This window comes from Ailuropoda melanoleuca, chromosome 2 (assembly GCF_002007445.2).
Source record: "Ailuropoda melanoleuca isolate Jingjing chromosome 2, ASM200744v2, whole genome shotgun sequence".
Lineage (NCBI taxonomy): Eukaryota > Metazoa > Chordata > Mammalia > Carnivora > Ursidae > Ailuropoda > Ailuropoda melanoleuca.
Window position 1 is genome coordinate 181,403,140 of NC_048219.1, and position 12,566 is coordinate 181,415,705.

A 12,566-nucleotide genomic window follows, 5' to 3' on the forward strand; every position below is an offset into this window, starting at 1 on the left:
GGGGGGCTTGGGGCAACTGCGCCAAACAAGGCAAGGAGGGGAGCGATGTATAAAACCAGGGCCGTGGGCTGAGCACCTGCCCGTGCCCCTACTGTGCCTTCCAGAAGGGCTCTGTCCCACCTGCTACCCAGCTAGTGGACTCAAGTCCCGAAGTTTACCCGACCACGGTGAGTCCCCATTCTCAGACCAGCTCCAGACATCCCATCCCCAGGACGTTCTGAATTGATAGGGGAAAGGCTGAAAGTCAAAGTCTCTGTATCAGCCTAGACCCCATGTTTGTTTTGCACTCCCCAGATGTCCAAGGCAGCTCCCGCCAAAAAACCAGCGGCTGCGGCCCCGCCTCCGGGATGTACCCTGGATATCAACGACCCCCAGGTCCAGAGAGCGGCCATTCGCATCCAGGCCTCTTACCGGGGCCACAGGTGAGGGGGAGCCCAGAGCCGTCAGGAGGAGGGGAGCCGAAGCTGCATTAAGCGCACTGCTGCGTGGGGGTGGGTGGGAGCTGAGCAGTGTTACGGACCTCTGGGATCACTGGACTTAGGGGAGAGCGGTTGGCCAGGTGTGGAAAGGTAGCCGACAAGAGCAAATCATTTCATCAGGGTAACAATTCAAGAGCAGGCCCCCTCCCAACCCGCCCCCACATTTAAAGTTCTAGTGGGCCGAGGGGGCGGGCAGGGGTTCGGTGCGGGCGGTCCAGATCCGCGTCGTGGGAGTGGGAGCTCTGGGCGCTGACCCCCGCTCTCGGATAGGTCCCGGAAGGAGCTTCACGAAAAGGGGCCGCCACGAGTGCTGGAGCCGCTGAAGGACGTGGTGCTGATCGAGGGCAGCGCGGCCAAGCTGACTTGCCGCATTTCGGCTTTCCCGGACCCATTCATCCGCTGGAGCAAAGACGGCAAGGAGCTGCGCGACGGGCCCAAGTATCGCTACGTCTTCGAGGACCCTGACGTAGTCGCCCTGGTGGTGCGCGACGGCGAGCTGGCCGACCTGGGCCAGTACAGCATCAACGTAACCAACCCCTTCGGCCAGTGCTCTGACTCGGCGCGCATCCTCGTGGAAGGTACCCGAACCCCGGGTGCGGCGCCACCACCAAGAGCAGCACCGCCTCCCGGCGCCGCAGCTGGGTCCAGCCAGCTCGCGCTCACCGCTGGGCCTAGCCGAGTCCGGATGGGGTTGGGGGCACAGCCTGGGGCGCAACGGCGCGCGGGCTTGCGAGCCGTTACTGCCTCAGGATCCCGTTCCTCCCCGACCGAGAAGTCCGCTGTGGGCTCCAATCACTCCACTCCAGGGCCCCAAGGTCACAGCGAGCCAGAGGCAGGGCCAGGGGTAGGGCCCAGGTCTTCTGGCTCCGCTCCAGGGCAATGTTCGCTACTCGGAACTGTCTCCATCCAGGGCACCCAGACTTGTAAACACTCCCGGGCTTTCACTCAGTATTTCTTTTGATCCTCCATCCCACCGTGGGAAGGAGCAGGGGCAGCTACTAGTCCGGTTTAACAGCTGAGGAAATGAAGCCCCAGAGAGGCTAGACTTGCCCAACGTCACACTACGAGCTTAAACCCATCTCATATTTAGGGCCGGGTATTATCTGGGGAAGCGATGCCTCTGCCCCGCCTCACCCCTAGGGACCCTCACTGGGTTCGCATGCCTTTTCCCTTCTTCTAGTCCCTGCGAAGATTCAAAAGGGACCGGATAACACTAAGGCACGCAAAGGCACCACGGTGACGCTGACCGCGGAGATCATGGGCGAGCCTGCGCCCGACGTCGGCTGGACCAAGGACGGGGAGGACATCGAGGAGGATGACAGGCGAGGGAGGGGACCTGCCCCTGGGGCGGAACGGGGCCCGGAACCCTGGCGGGAGTGGGCCGGGGGCGGGGAACGCGAGGCGAGGACCAGAGCTGGCTAACCAGCCTGGCCCCGGGCGTCCGTAACCTGACCGCGGCCCGCCCTCCCCGCTCTCCCTCTCCCTGCCAGGGTGTTCTTCGAGATCGGCAGTACCACCACTACGCTGACCATTCGCCGGGCCACGCCCGAGGACAGCGGCAAGTACGAAGTGTACGTGGAGAACAGCCTGGGCATGGACCAGAGCTTTGCCCGCGTGGACGTGGCCTGAAAGGAACGCTCGGACCTTTCACCCTGGCTCCAAGCCCCGGGGTGGGTGGGACCGACGACCCTCCTCCATCTTGCTTAATAAAACTGCTCTTTCCGACCCTCCGCGTGTTCTGGTCTTTGGGGACGCCGTTTCTTCTCCCCTGCGCTCGCACCCACGCGTACTCCAGACGCACACCAAGGTCACGGAATGCTGGGGTCAGAATGTTTGGAGAGTGCCTGGCTCAGTGCTTTATGTTACTGACTGTAAATATGAGATAAGATTTCTCTCACCGCCCGGAGCTTCTTCACTTCCCAGTGGGACCGCGCGAGGAGCTTATGACTCCTCTTTTTCTGCCTACCTCAGGCCCCACCCACTAGCTGCGGTTGGCGCCCTCGCCACGCCCATCTCACGGCTGGCCACACCCCCTCTCGTCTCTAGGCCCGCCTCTCCCTGTGACCCTGTTCCTACTTTGGCGGCTACTCCTGGGCCCATTCCCAGACAGTTCAATGTCCTAATCTTAGCTTCCCGCCTGTGCCTATTAGGCTCCACCCTTCTTCTCTTTAGCCCCGCCTCCTAGATACCTTGGCCATGCCCCCTTGTTCTCCCAAGAGTCCCACCTCCCTCCTCTCTGGTGGTTAGAAACGGGGCGGGGTAGCGGGGAGAGCTACAGGAAACTACAGGAGCTTAAGAACTACTATTCCCGGCACACTCCGCGAAGGAGTTCTCGCGAGTCGCGAGAAGACACGTGCGCGGAAGGAGCGAGCAGTAGCGGGCGACAGAGCTGGAATAAAGGGAGCTAGTGGTAAAGGTTGCTGATGGAGGGGGTGGCGAAAGGGGTAGAGGGCAGGGGACGGCCCCTACACCGAGGGCTGCTCGGAGGTCCCGGCTGGCTCTTCGGAGGTCCGCTCTTGTGTTAGTCCCATAACCCCTGGCTACGCGAGGCTAGGGTTTATTAGATGGAATCAGTTGTGGCTTTCAGAGGGTCAGCAATCAGTCCTCCGAATCCAGTTTCAGATTTGTCGCCAGTATTGGGACCCAGGGGGAGGTAGATTTCATGTTTGAGATGCCAAGGGAATCTGTCTTTTGATGCAGGGTTCATCACTTAGAGGTTCGTGTTAGGATTCAAATTCAGCATATAGAGGGTTTTTGCTTGGACTTGGGATTCATCAGATGCAGATCAGTGTTAACTTTATTACTTGGGATTCATTTTAAGATTGCACTTAAATATCTGGGGCTCACTCAGGATTTGAGATTCAGTATTCAGGGGTCACTGTTGGGATTCAGGGCTTAACGTCTGTAGCATAAGAATGCAACAGTTGGGAATCAGTGGGTTTGGGGTTTCTAAGAGGTCTGTGCTGAGTTTCTGAGTTTGCTGAATGTGTTTATGGCCCGAGGGAAGTCTGTTGGATCAAATTGTGGGGTGTGAATTTCAGGATTTAGGAGAAATCACTGTGGGGTTTTAAGGCCGATTGGAATCTGGGTTGGGGTTTGAGATGTATGGGATTTGTGAGATGTGAGGGATTTGTCCAAGGAGGGACTATATTGAATTTTGGATTTACACCCTGTGAGAGGGCTAAGTGTTGCTATTTGGGGTCTGGGGTTTGCTTGGGATGTGAGTAGGGTTCTTGGGCCGGGGTCTGAAAACTGAGCCTGATTTCTCTGTTGGCATTTGACGTTTAGGTAGCAACTGCCGTCATGCTCAAAGCTGTGATCCTGATTGGAGGCCCTCAAAAGGGTGAGGAGCCCAGGGAAAGGGGTAGGGAGGTTGGGCTGGAATGACTGGGGGCTGGAGGCAGAGGGAGGCAGGAAGCTGAAATGTGCTTCTCTCTCCTGTCTTAGGGACCCGCTTCAGGCCTTTGTCTTTTGAGGTGCCCAAACCCCTGTTTCCAGTGGCGGGGGTTCCTATGATTCAGCACCACATTGAGGCCTGTGCCCAGGTAACCCCAGAGGCTCCCCCTCCCACCTCACCTCCTGCTCATCTCCTTCAGGCATATTTCCCCCTCTCCAGCCATGTCCTGTTCGCATCAGGCATTACTCCAGGGACTACCATTTATAAATGACAGTGTGAATGGTGTCCTTCGGAGTTGTGCAGTGCAGCTGCCCTGCTGTCTTCGCTAATCTGGTCTCTCATCTGGCCTCTTCTTGTTCTGATTTCACTCCTATTTTTAAAGCATGGAATGCGAGATCAGGCAGGAACTTAGAGACCATTTAAAGCTATAGCCTGAGGAATCTGAATGATAGCAAAGCACAGAACTCAAACCCTTGCTCACGGTGGAGCTAATTTCTTTATTGCTTTTGGCATTGGGACAGGCATGGTTTTATCTGAATCCAGTCTCTGCCTGCTATAAGGACTTGAGTAAATTCCTCACCCTTTCTGAGCCTTAGTTTTCTTACTGGTCAATGGGGTGATTAAGCCTACTTTGGGGGGCGGCAGGATGTAGAGATGATGTTGGTAAAGTGCCTAGTGCAATATAGGCACTTGATAAATGGTACCCTTATCTTGTGCTGATCTCAAGCTCAGATTGACAGATAACAAATATGGGGGAAAATGAATGGATTATCTTTTATTTTTAAAGATTTTATTCATTTATTTGACAGAGAGAGAGAGAGCACAAGCAAGGGAACAGCAGGCAGAGGGAGAGGGAGAAGCAGGCTTCCCACTGAGCAGGGACCCCGATGCGGGACTCGATCCCAGGACCCTGGGATCATGACCCGAGCCAAAGGTAGACACTCAATGGACTGAGCCTCCCAGGGGCCCCTAGATTATCTTTTCATGAAGCTTGGTAGGCAGGATCTTTCCTACGATGATCCTCGGATATGGAGATGGGGTGGGGGGAACAATAGAATGATAAAAGATTGAAAGATCAGGGACAGACTTCCTCTAGCTTCCTTTTTGTCTTGAGGAGAACACAGGCCAGGTAAAGTGAGTGCCCACAGCTGAGACCAAAACTATGGTCTCTGGACTCCTGGGCCGGTACCAGGGGTTCCTCCAACATCCCTTCCTATCAGATATGTTCTTTCCCTTTTTCTCAGGTCCCTGGGATGCAGGAGATTCTGCTCATTGGCTTTTACCAACCTGACGAGCCCCTTACCCGATTTCTAGAGGCTGCCCAGCAGGAGTTTAACCTCCCCATCAGGTGTTTGTGCACATGTGCTGTGTGGGGGGTACCGGGTGTGGGAGTGGTGCCCGAGGCCTCAGAGTTCTTGTGAGTGGGCTGAGTCAGCATTTGGCAGACTTCACCCTTATATACTAGGAGGGGTCTCATTTGGGCATCTCTGAATCCCTGAGTATATTGGCCTCAGGCAGGTGTCCTGGGAGCACGAGGGGTTGGATGCCCAGGCTCATGCTCTCTGCCTCCTCTCCTCTCCTCCCCTCCCCTCCCCTCCCCACCTCTCACCGAGCTGGCTCTGGGGTCCCTGGGGACAGGTATCTGCAGGAATTTGTGCCCCTGGGCACAGGAGGTGGTCTCTACCATTTCCGGGACCAGATCCTGGCCGGGGGCCCTGAGGCCTTCTTTGTGCTCAACGCTGATGTCTGCTCCGACTTCCCCTTGAGTGCTATGTTGGATGCCTACAGACACCAGCCTCACCCTTTCTTGCTCCTTGGCACCACGGTGAGGGGGCCAGGAGGGTTGGAGGGGGTAAGGGGGTGATCCAGAGAAGTTCCTGGAATGCGGAGTGTCGGGGAGGCAGGGGCAGCCCAGAGAGTTGGAGTGGAAACGGGCATTAACAGGGGAATGTGCTAGAAATCCCAGCAAGTAGCGGAGGAGGAGGAGGGCGGTAGAGACCCTGAGCCCTTTGGCTGCTCAGAAGGAAGGAGGGGGAGGGCAGCTGTCAGTTCTCCCCCTGCTGAAGGCCTGTCAGTGGCAGAAGTGCGTGCCAGGTGCTATAGGGGAGGGAAAGAAAGAAAGAACACAGACCTTGCCGCCCTAGAGCAGGCGTGTTATTGTTTTGGTGTGTCTGTCTTTCAGGCTAACAGAACACAATCCCTCAACTACGGCTGCATTGTAGAGAATCCACAGACACACGAGGTGAGAGCATCCACAGACACGCGGTACTCCGTATCATCACGCCCCCACCCCTCTGCCTCTGGAGAATGCTAGAAGGCTATTGGGTGGGCTCCAGTGCTGTCAAACAGGTGGGGCATACCCTTGGCTGTTCATCTTCCATCTTTTCTAGAGAGATTGGCAAAGGCTAGCAGGTAATTTCCATGGGTGCAGCGCCCCGACAGATGTCTGCACAGTGTGCTATGGGAGCACAAAAGGAGGCCCACCCCAGCCTTGCCTGGGTGAGGGCGGGGAGAGCTCCCTGGAGGAGGCAAGGTCTGAGTTGAGTTAAATTCATGGAAATGAAGGAGACAGGAAGCCATTAGGTAGAGGGAATAGAATATGCAAGGGCGCAGAGGCAGGAAACAGTATGGTGCCTCTAGAATTCCAGAGGTGGGAGCCGGATTGGCAAGGCAGAGGGTCTCAGTCCTTGTTTGTGAAACTCCCTGCCCTGGGCCTAACTGACTTTCACACAGCCCTTCTATTTGTTCAAGCATTAGTATTAAAAATACACTTAAACGGGCACACATACATAAATATGTGTGATTTTTTGTTTTTTTACGTTTTGTACTAGGCACTAGCTAGATGTGAAAGAAACAGAACCAAAGAAATAGAATCCTTGCCTCCCAGGAACGCCCCCCTCTCCCCCCAGTCAGTGGGAAAGACAGGCAAAAATCAACCATTGCAAATGACACAAGGGCCATAGTGAGGTGTGGCCAGAGGCCAGGGGTGCCCAGACCTGAGAAGCTCACTGTAGGGCAGGACCAGCGCAGGCTCATGGAGGAAGTAGGAAGGTTGACTGGGTTTTGAAAGCTGAGTTTTCCAGGTGAATTGCTGAGAAAGGGCATTCCAGGCACAGGCGTGCAATGGCAGTGAACTGTGTGCTGGGGGCGCTGGGAGGCGGGGAGGATTGGGAGGGAAAAGTCATGCAGTTGGGACTTACCTTGAAGGTGAAGGCGAAGGGCAGTGACTGCATTTTAGGAAGACCACCCTGGCAGCGGGGAGTAGCTGGGGGTCGGGAGGTCTTAGGGGATGAAGGCAGGGGCCTCTCCAACACTGGGACCCACCCTGCCCTGTCCTCAGGTTCTGCACTACGTGGAGAAACCCAGCACGTTTGTTAGTGACGTCATCAACTGTGGCATCTACCTCTTTTCCCCGGAAGCCCTGAAGCCCCTTCGGGATGTCTTCCAGCGTAACCAACAGGATGGGCAACAGTGAGGCGGGCCCCAGGGCCCTGTAACCCCAAGTCCCCCCCAGTCACAGAGCACCCCCACCCCCAGGCTCTGCGGGCTCCGTCTCCACCTGCTCACCTTCCTCCTCCCTTTTCCTTTCCACTTGTCATCCCCAGCCAAGCCTTCCCGGTCCCCTCCCCTTCTAACCTCATTCTGTCCCTCTTCCTTATCCATCCCAGTTCCTCCTCTGTCACTGCCTGCCCACTCCCCTTCTGGTCCATTTCTCTTAAGCCCTGAGTGTCCCGGAGATGTCTTTCAGAACAGACGGCAACACGCACACTTGGACGCACACACGCTTGGGTGCAGAGACATGCAAAGAGAGAGAGAGAGAGAGAGAGAGAGAGAGACACACACACACACACACACACACACACACACACACACCCCCACAATTCCCCACACTGTTAGGCTGAGGCTCCCCTTAGAGCCTAGCACAGGGAGCCCTGCTGGCTACAATCCCCTCCCCAGGTCATCCTTGTAGCCCCCCCCCAACCTGTTCCCCACCCCACTCCCTGCTGTGGGTCCTGGCCTTCACTCCCTCCTCCCCGCCTGGCTCCCCATCTCATGCCCCACTCACTCCCATCCATCTCTGCTTCTCTCTCCGTCTCTCCTGGCCTCTGTCTGTTTCTGCTGAGCTGGCATCTCTACCATCTCTCTCTCTCCCTCTCTTTCTGTGACTGTCTCTGCCCTCACCAGCTGTCTTCCTCTGGGGTGAGTGTCTGTGTTTCATTCCATCCCATGAGAGGGAGGGTGACCCGAGGTGGGGTTTGGAGGAGTGGATGGGGAGAAGAGGAAAGTAGGGGGAAGCTGTGTCTAGGTGAACTCCCTGGACCTGGGACAGAGATGGGGTATGGGTCCATGACTGGGGGGGGTCCCCTGGGATCACACCCCAGCTAGGGGGTGGGAGGATGACGTGGGTAAGGGCACTGGAGAGCTTCCTGGGACATGAACATCCCTTTGGAGAAGATCTGGCCAGACCTGGAGAGGGGGTGGATCTCTAGCCCTGAGACACTGTGTTGGCCCCCCGGGCGGGCTCAGCTGGGGAGTTATGTCTGCATCTCCTCTCTGCCAGGGAGGACTCTTCAGGCCTGTGGCCAGGGGCAGGCACCATCCGCCTGGAGCAGGACGTGTTCTCCGCCCTGGCCGGGCAGGGCCAGATCTATGTGCACCTCACTGATGGTATCTGGAGCCAGATCAAGTCTGCGGGGTATGCCTCCGTGAGTTGGTGGGGGCACCTGGGAGTTGAGATTTTCAGGGGGTAGGCACCTGCTGGCCCCTGAATTCCCTGCTCCGCTTTGTGGCCCCCCCCCCCAGCTCAGCCCTCTATGCCTCCCGCCTCTACCTGGGCCAGTACCAGCTCACTCACCCAGAACGCCTGGCCAAGCACACCCCTGGGGGTCCACGAATCCGAGGTACACCCCCCTTCCTCATCTTTGCCCCCCACCCCAGCCCCCTGTATTCTCTGAGCAATGACTCCTGACCTCAGATTCAGAGATGAAGCCCCAGTCCCTGCCTCCCCGCGCCCGAACCCGGAATGGTGTGGGGTAGTTGCCCCCAGGTCTTCTCTTCTGCTTCTAGGAAACGTTTACATCCACCCCACAGCTAAGGTGGCCCCGTCGGCGGTGGTAAGTGGGGGCCAGACCAGCATGGCTCTGCTTTGTCATTGGCCATCACTCGGGCTCAAGCTGGTCTCTTCCCCCTTACTTGATTTGGGAGGGGGTTGGATTCGGGTTTCTTCAAGGCCCCTTCAGGGCTTATGGTACCTGTTCCTTTCACAGCTGGGCCCCAACGTCTCCATTGGGGAGGGGGTGACTGTGGGCGAGGGTGTGCGGCTCCGCGAGAGCATCGTCCTCCATGGGGCCACGCTGCAGGTAGGCACCCTGAAGCTAATGGGGGGGGGAGGTGGACCCCATGGGCTCTGCATCAGGCCTTCTCCTCCCTCACCTCACACTGTCATGTTTGTCAGGAGCACACATGTGTTCTGCACACCATTGTGGGCTGGGGGAGCACTGTGGGGCGCTGGGCCCGTGTGGAGGGTACCCCCAATGACCCCAATCCCAACGACCCCCGAGCGCACATGGACAGTGAGAGCCTCTTCAAGGATGGGAAGCTGCTGCCTGCCATCACCATCCTAGGTACGGCTTCCCAGGGGCCTAGGGCTATGGAAAACCTCCCCAGGTGATGGCCTTGCCCTGTGGGGACTGGACGTGTGTGCGCGCGTGCGTGCGTTTGTGTTTATTCCTTCAGCAAACATTTACAAAGTGCTTGCTGTGTGCCAGGCCCTGTTGTGAGTCACTGGGAGCGTGAGGCCAGGGCACAGATGGGCAGGGAGGGATTCCTCCTGGATGGCAGTGGCCCCAGCTCCTTGCCTCTGGCCGCCCCTCCCCACGGCTTCCTCCTGGTGCCCTCATCCCTGCTGCAGGCTGCCGTGTCCGGATCCCTGCTGAGGTGCTCATCCTGAACTCGATTGTTCTGCCACACAAGGAGCTGAGCCGCAGCTTCACCAACCAGATCATCCTCTGAGGGGGACTGCCGGAAGGCACCCCCCCAACTCCCAACTCCCACCCACTCCCCTCGAGGCTACTGCCTGCACGGCCAGCCTCTGTCCAAAAGGACCAGAGGAAGCCAGGCAGGATCTTCACGTGCCAGGAGCAATGTGGGTGGCCGGGCACCCCTGGCTTCCCTCTTCACGCCCTAATAAACCCCAGTGAACCTTGGAGCCAGCACGGACTGCTGCTTGTGCCTGGGCTGGGGGTGAGGGTGGAAGGGGGGCAGCTGAGTCAGGCCCCCCCACATTAGCATTTAAATTGGAATCGTTGCTCGGGCTCATGAATAATGAATCCAGAGCCCGGTAAATCTCCCCTTCCCACCGCCTTTAGCCTCTTGCCCGCTCTGTTTGGGAGGAAGGCCCCCAAGGTTCCCAGCCTGTCTGGCCCCTGCCTTCACCTCTACCCCAGCACTGCTGGCTTGCCCGCCTTCCTGTTCCTCTTCACTGGGCCTGGCTTGGGCTCCGAGTGTAAGGATTCTGAAAGGAAGGGTGCAGGATTCTGGCTGGGCTCTGGGGTGCTGGCGATGGGCTCAGGGACTGTGAGCCACAGGCCTGATCCTGGATCACCCGGTGGTTGCTTTTCTCAGTTCCTGCCCAGCCCAGCCCCAGCCTGTTTTCCGCTTTGCCAGCTCCATCTGCTCCTAGCCTGGCTTTTGGCAGGGTGGGGGTTCTCCCTGCCCGAGGCCTGGTTGGTGTCTGCCTCTTACTCCCCTGGCAGACGGGGCAGACCTAAGCTGGTGCCTAACTCTCCTGCAGCACAGTGGGGGTCCCTTGGGCTGGGAGGGGAGGGTCCCTGGCCACCTCCCACCACCCTGACTCTGCCCTTTGGGTGGTCTCAGTCCTCTCCACATTCCTGAAGCCCCAGAGAAACCCAACCATCTATCATGTTTGCCCATGACCCCCATGTGCCCCCTCTTGGTGCCCCCCCTTTCCCCAGCTGTGGGTGCGGAGCTTAGTTGCCAGATGAGCGGGTAATGATCGTAATCTGCTAATTGAGAGGAATCTAATTACCCAAAGAGAATGGGGGGGCAGGGCGTGGGTGGGAGGGAGGAGGGGGTCCTGGCAGCAGGCAGGGGCGGCAGGCGGCAGGGAGCTGGGACCTTGTTATCAGCACCGGGGTCTGGGACAGAGCCCAGGATTGCACAGCTTCATAGCTGGGCAGTTAGGAAGATGTGTTTCCTTAGGAGCTGGGCTGAGGGTAATGTGGGGATTGGGCTGGATGTGCCCTCCCTGCCCTCTCAGGCCCTGCAGGCTGCGTGAGAGCATGCAGGAAATGGAGCTGGGTTTTAGCAGTCCTGACCTACAACCTCCCTTGATTCATTTCTTGTCCCTGCCTCCAGCCCTTCCATTATCTGCATGGGGTTGGGAGGGGGCAGCAGATGCCTACTCTGGGCCTGGGGTCAACTCCCTGAGGAAGCAGCCAGGAGAGGGCTGGGCCATGGGGCCAGGGACTGGGTCCCTTCCCTGCCCTCCCCCCAGTCCTGACCCTTCTGTTCCAAGTGGTTGGCAGAGGCCATGGCAGCTCCATCATAAATATGATAATTTAATTATTTTCTCAGCAAAACACCGTGAAATCCAATAAGTCTGTGTCAGGCCCTGGCCCCCGGGACCCCCCTCCTAGGCCCAGTGGGGGTGGGGAGAGGCACTGGAAGGGGAAAGGGTCGGTGTTTGAAGTGGGGGGGTGGCTAGTGTGGTGAGATCTTTGTAACATGCCCCCTCCCACCAGGCTGGCAGAGTCCCTGTTGGGTGCTCCTGTGGAGGTGGGGGTCTGAAGAGTTGTAATGCCCTCCACTCCTCTCCAGCCCTTGTCTGCCCCGGGAAGGACCTAGCGCCCCATCCATCTCCGACGGCACACCTCAGGGCCCAGAGTGTGGGAGCCCCCTTCTCCGCCACGTCTAGGTCCTCATTGGCCCTGTAGGGGTAGGAGGGTGCTGGCCCCCAAAGGGTTTGAGGAGGGAGAACCAAGGGAACTGGGGTGGGAAGTGGGGGATGAGCGGGGGAAGGGATGCGGGGGAGGGGTGCGCTCCTGCCATTAGTGCTTTTTTAGGTTTCCATAAAAAGATTATTCTGTAAAATCAGTGAGGGGGAGCAAGCTGGGGGCTGGGGAGGGGGGCAGGTCCCTGGCACCGAGCTGGATGGGGCGATGGGAGGAGGGCTGGGGACGGGGACTGAGCTTGGAGAGAAATTTGGGGGCTTCAGGAGCCAGCGAGGGGGAGAGGCCGAGCCACCCGCATCTCCATCCCCTCCCCCTGGCGCTTAGCAGCCATTATCGGGGGAGCAGATTGCAGCCCCCTCCCCCTCTCCGGGAAGCAGGCACAGCTGGGGCCCCGCCACATCTGCCGCATCAGCACGGAGCACAGCTGGGTGTGCCCAGAGCCGCGCTCCCCAAAACACAAAGGGGAGGGCGGGGGCCAAGGAGAGCCTAGACCCGTGAGACAGACACACTGACACCACTGACAACAGACACATACTCCTCAAGGCAAAGCTACACCCACCACCAGCACACACACCCTCCAGGCTCCCCTCCGCTGCCTCGGCCACCTCGGCTCTTCTGGAGGGAGCAGGGGCCTCACCCTTCCGAGCACACCTTTCTGGGAGGCTTGGAGAACGGGAGGGCAGGAAGTGGTGAGGGGCTGCGGGGCTGAGCCATGAG

At 58.3% G+C, this 12,566-nt stretch overlaps 2 protein-coding genes across 10 annotated transcripts; both read left to right on the forward strand.

Moving 5' to 3' along the window:
- The first annotated feature begins 294 nt into the window (after positions 1-294).
- On the forward strand, positions 295-2,198 carry SPEGNB (SPEG neighbor). Its single transcript, XM_011231781.2, has 4 exons — positions 295-422; positions 750-1,057; positions 1,660-1,801; positions 1,970-2,198. Exons 1-4 carry the CDS (start codon positions 295-297, stop codon positions 2,106-2,108), a joined length of 717 nt encoding a protein of 238 aa, XP_011230083.1. The 3' UTR covers positions 2,109-2,198.
- Positions 2,199-2,756: 558 nt separating this feature from the next.
- GMPPA (GDP-mannose pyrophosphorylase A) lies at positions 2,757-10,091 on the forward strand. Of its 9 annotated transcripts, none has more exons than XM_019805478.2 (13): positions 2,757-2,889; positions 3,768-3,822; positions 3,927-4,024; positions 5,121-5,224; positions 5,515-5,701; positions 6,059-6,118; positions 7,217-7,347; positions 8,438-8,582; positions 8,680-8,777; positions 8,852-8,990; positions 9,144-9,236; positions 9,332-9,500; positions 9,788-10,091. In XM_019805478.2, exons 2-13 carry the CDS (start codon positions 3,783-3,785, stop codon positions 9,886-9,888), a joined length of 1,365 nt encoding a protein of 454 aa, XP_019661037.2. In that variant the 5' UTR covers positions 2,757-2,889; positions 3,768-3,782; the 3' UTR covers positions 9,889-10,091. The 9 variants fall into 9 exon arrangements, with proteins under 9 accessions (XP_019661037.2, XP_011230085.2, XP_034511138.1 ...); XM_011231783.3 differs by having other exon boundaries at positions 8,438-8,572; positions 8,944-8,990; XM_019805479.2 differs by having other exon boundaries at positions 2,794-2,895.
- The last annotated feature ends 2,475 nt before the right edge of the window (positions 10,092-12,566 follow it).

Excerpts from the sequence above, each read along its gene's own strand:
- SPEGNB (XM_011231781.2), top strand. The coding sequence starts at position 295 with ATGTCCAAGGCAGCTCCCGCCAAAAAACCAGCGGCTGCGGCCCCGCCT. Across the intron at positions 1,058-1,659 it reads GGCGCGCATCCTCGTGGAAG|TCCCTGCGAAGATTCAAAAG; the intron begins GTACCCGAACCC and ends CCCTTCTTCTAG. Across the intron at positions 1,802-1,969 it reads GACATCGAGGAGGATGACAG|GGTGTTCTTCGAGATCGGCA; the intron begins GCGAGGGAGGGG and ends TCTCCCTGCCAG.
- GMPPA (XM_019805478.2), top strand. The coding sequence starts at position 3,783 with ATGCTCAAAGCTGTGATCCTGATTGGAGGCCCTCAAAAGG. Across the intron at positions 5,225-5,514 it reads GAGTTTAACCTCCCCATCAG|GTATCTGCAGGAATTTGTGC; the intron begins GTGTTTGTGCAC and ends CCCTGGGGACAG. Across the intron at positions 8,583-8,679 it reads AGTCTGCGGGGTATGCCTCC|CTCAGCCCTCTATGCCTCCC; the intron begins GTGAGTTGGTGG and ends CCCCCCCCCCAG.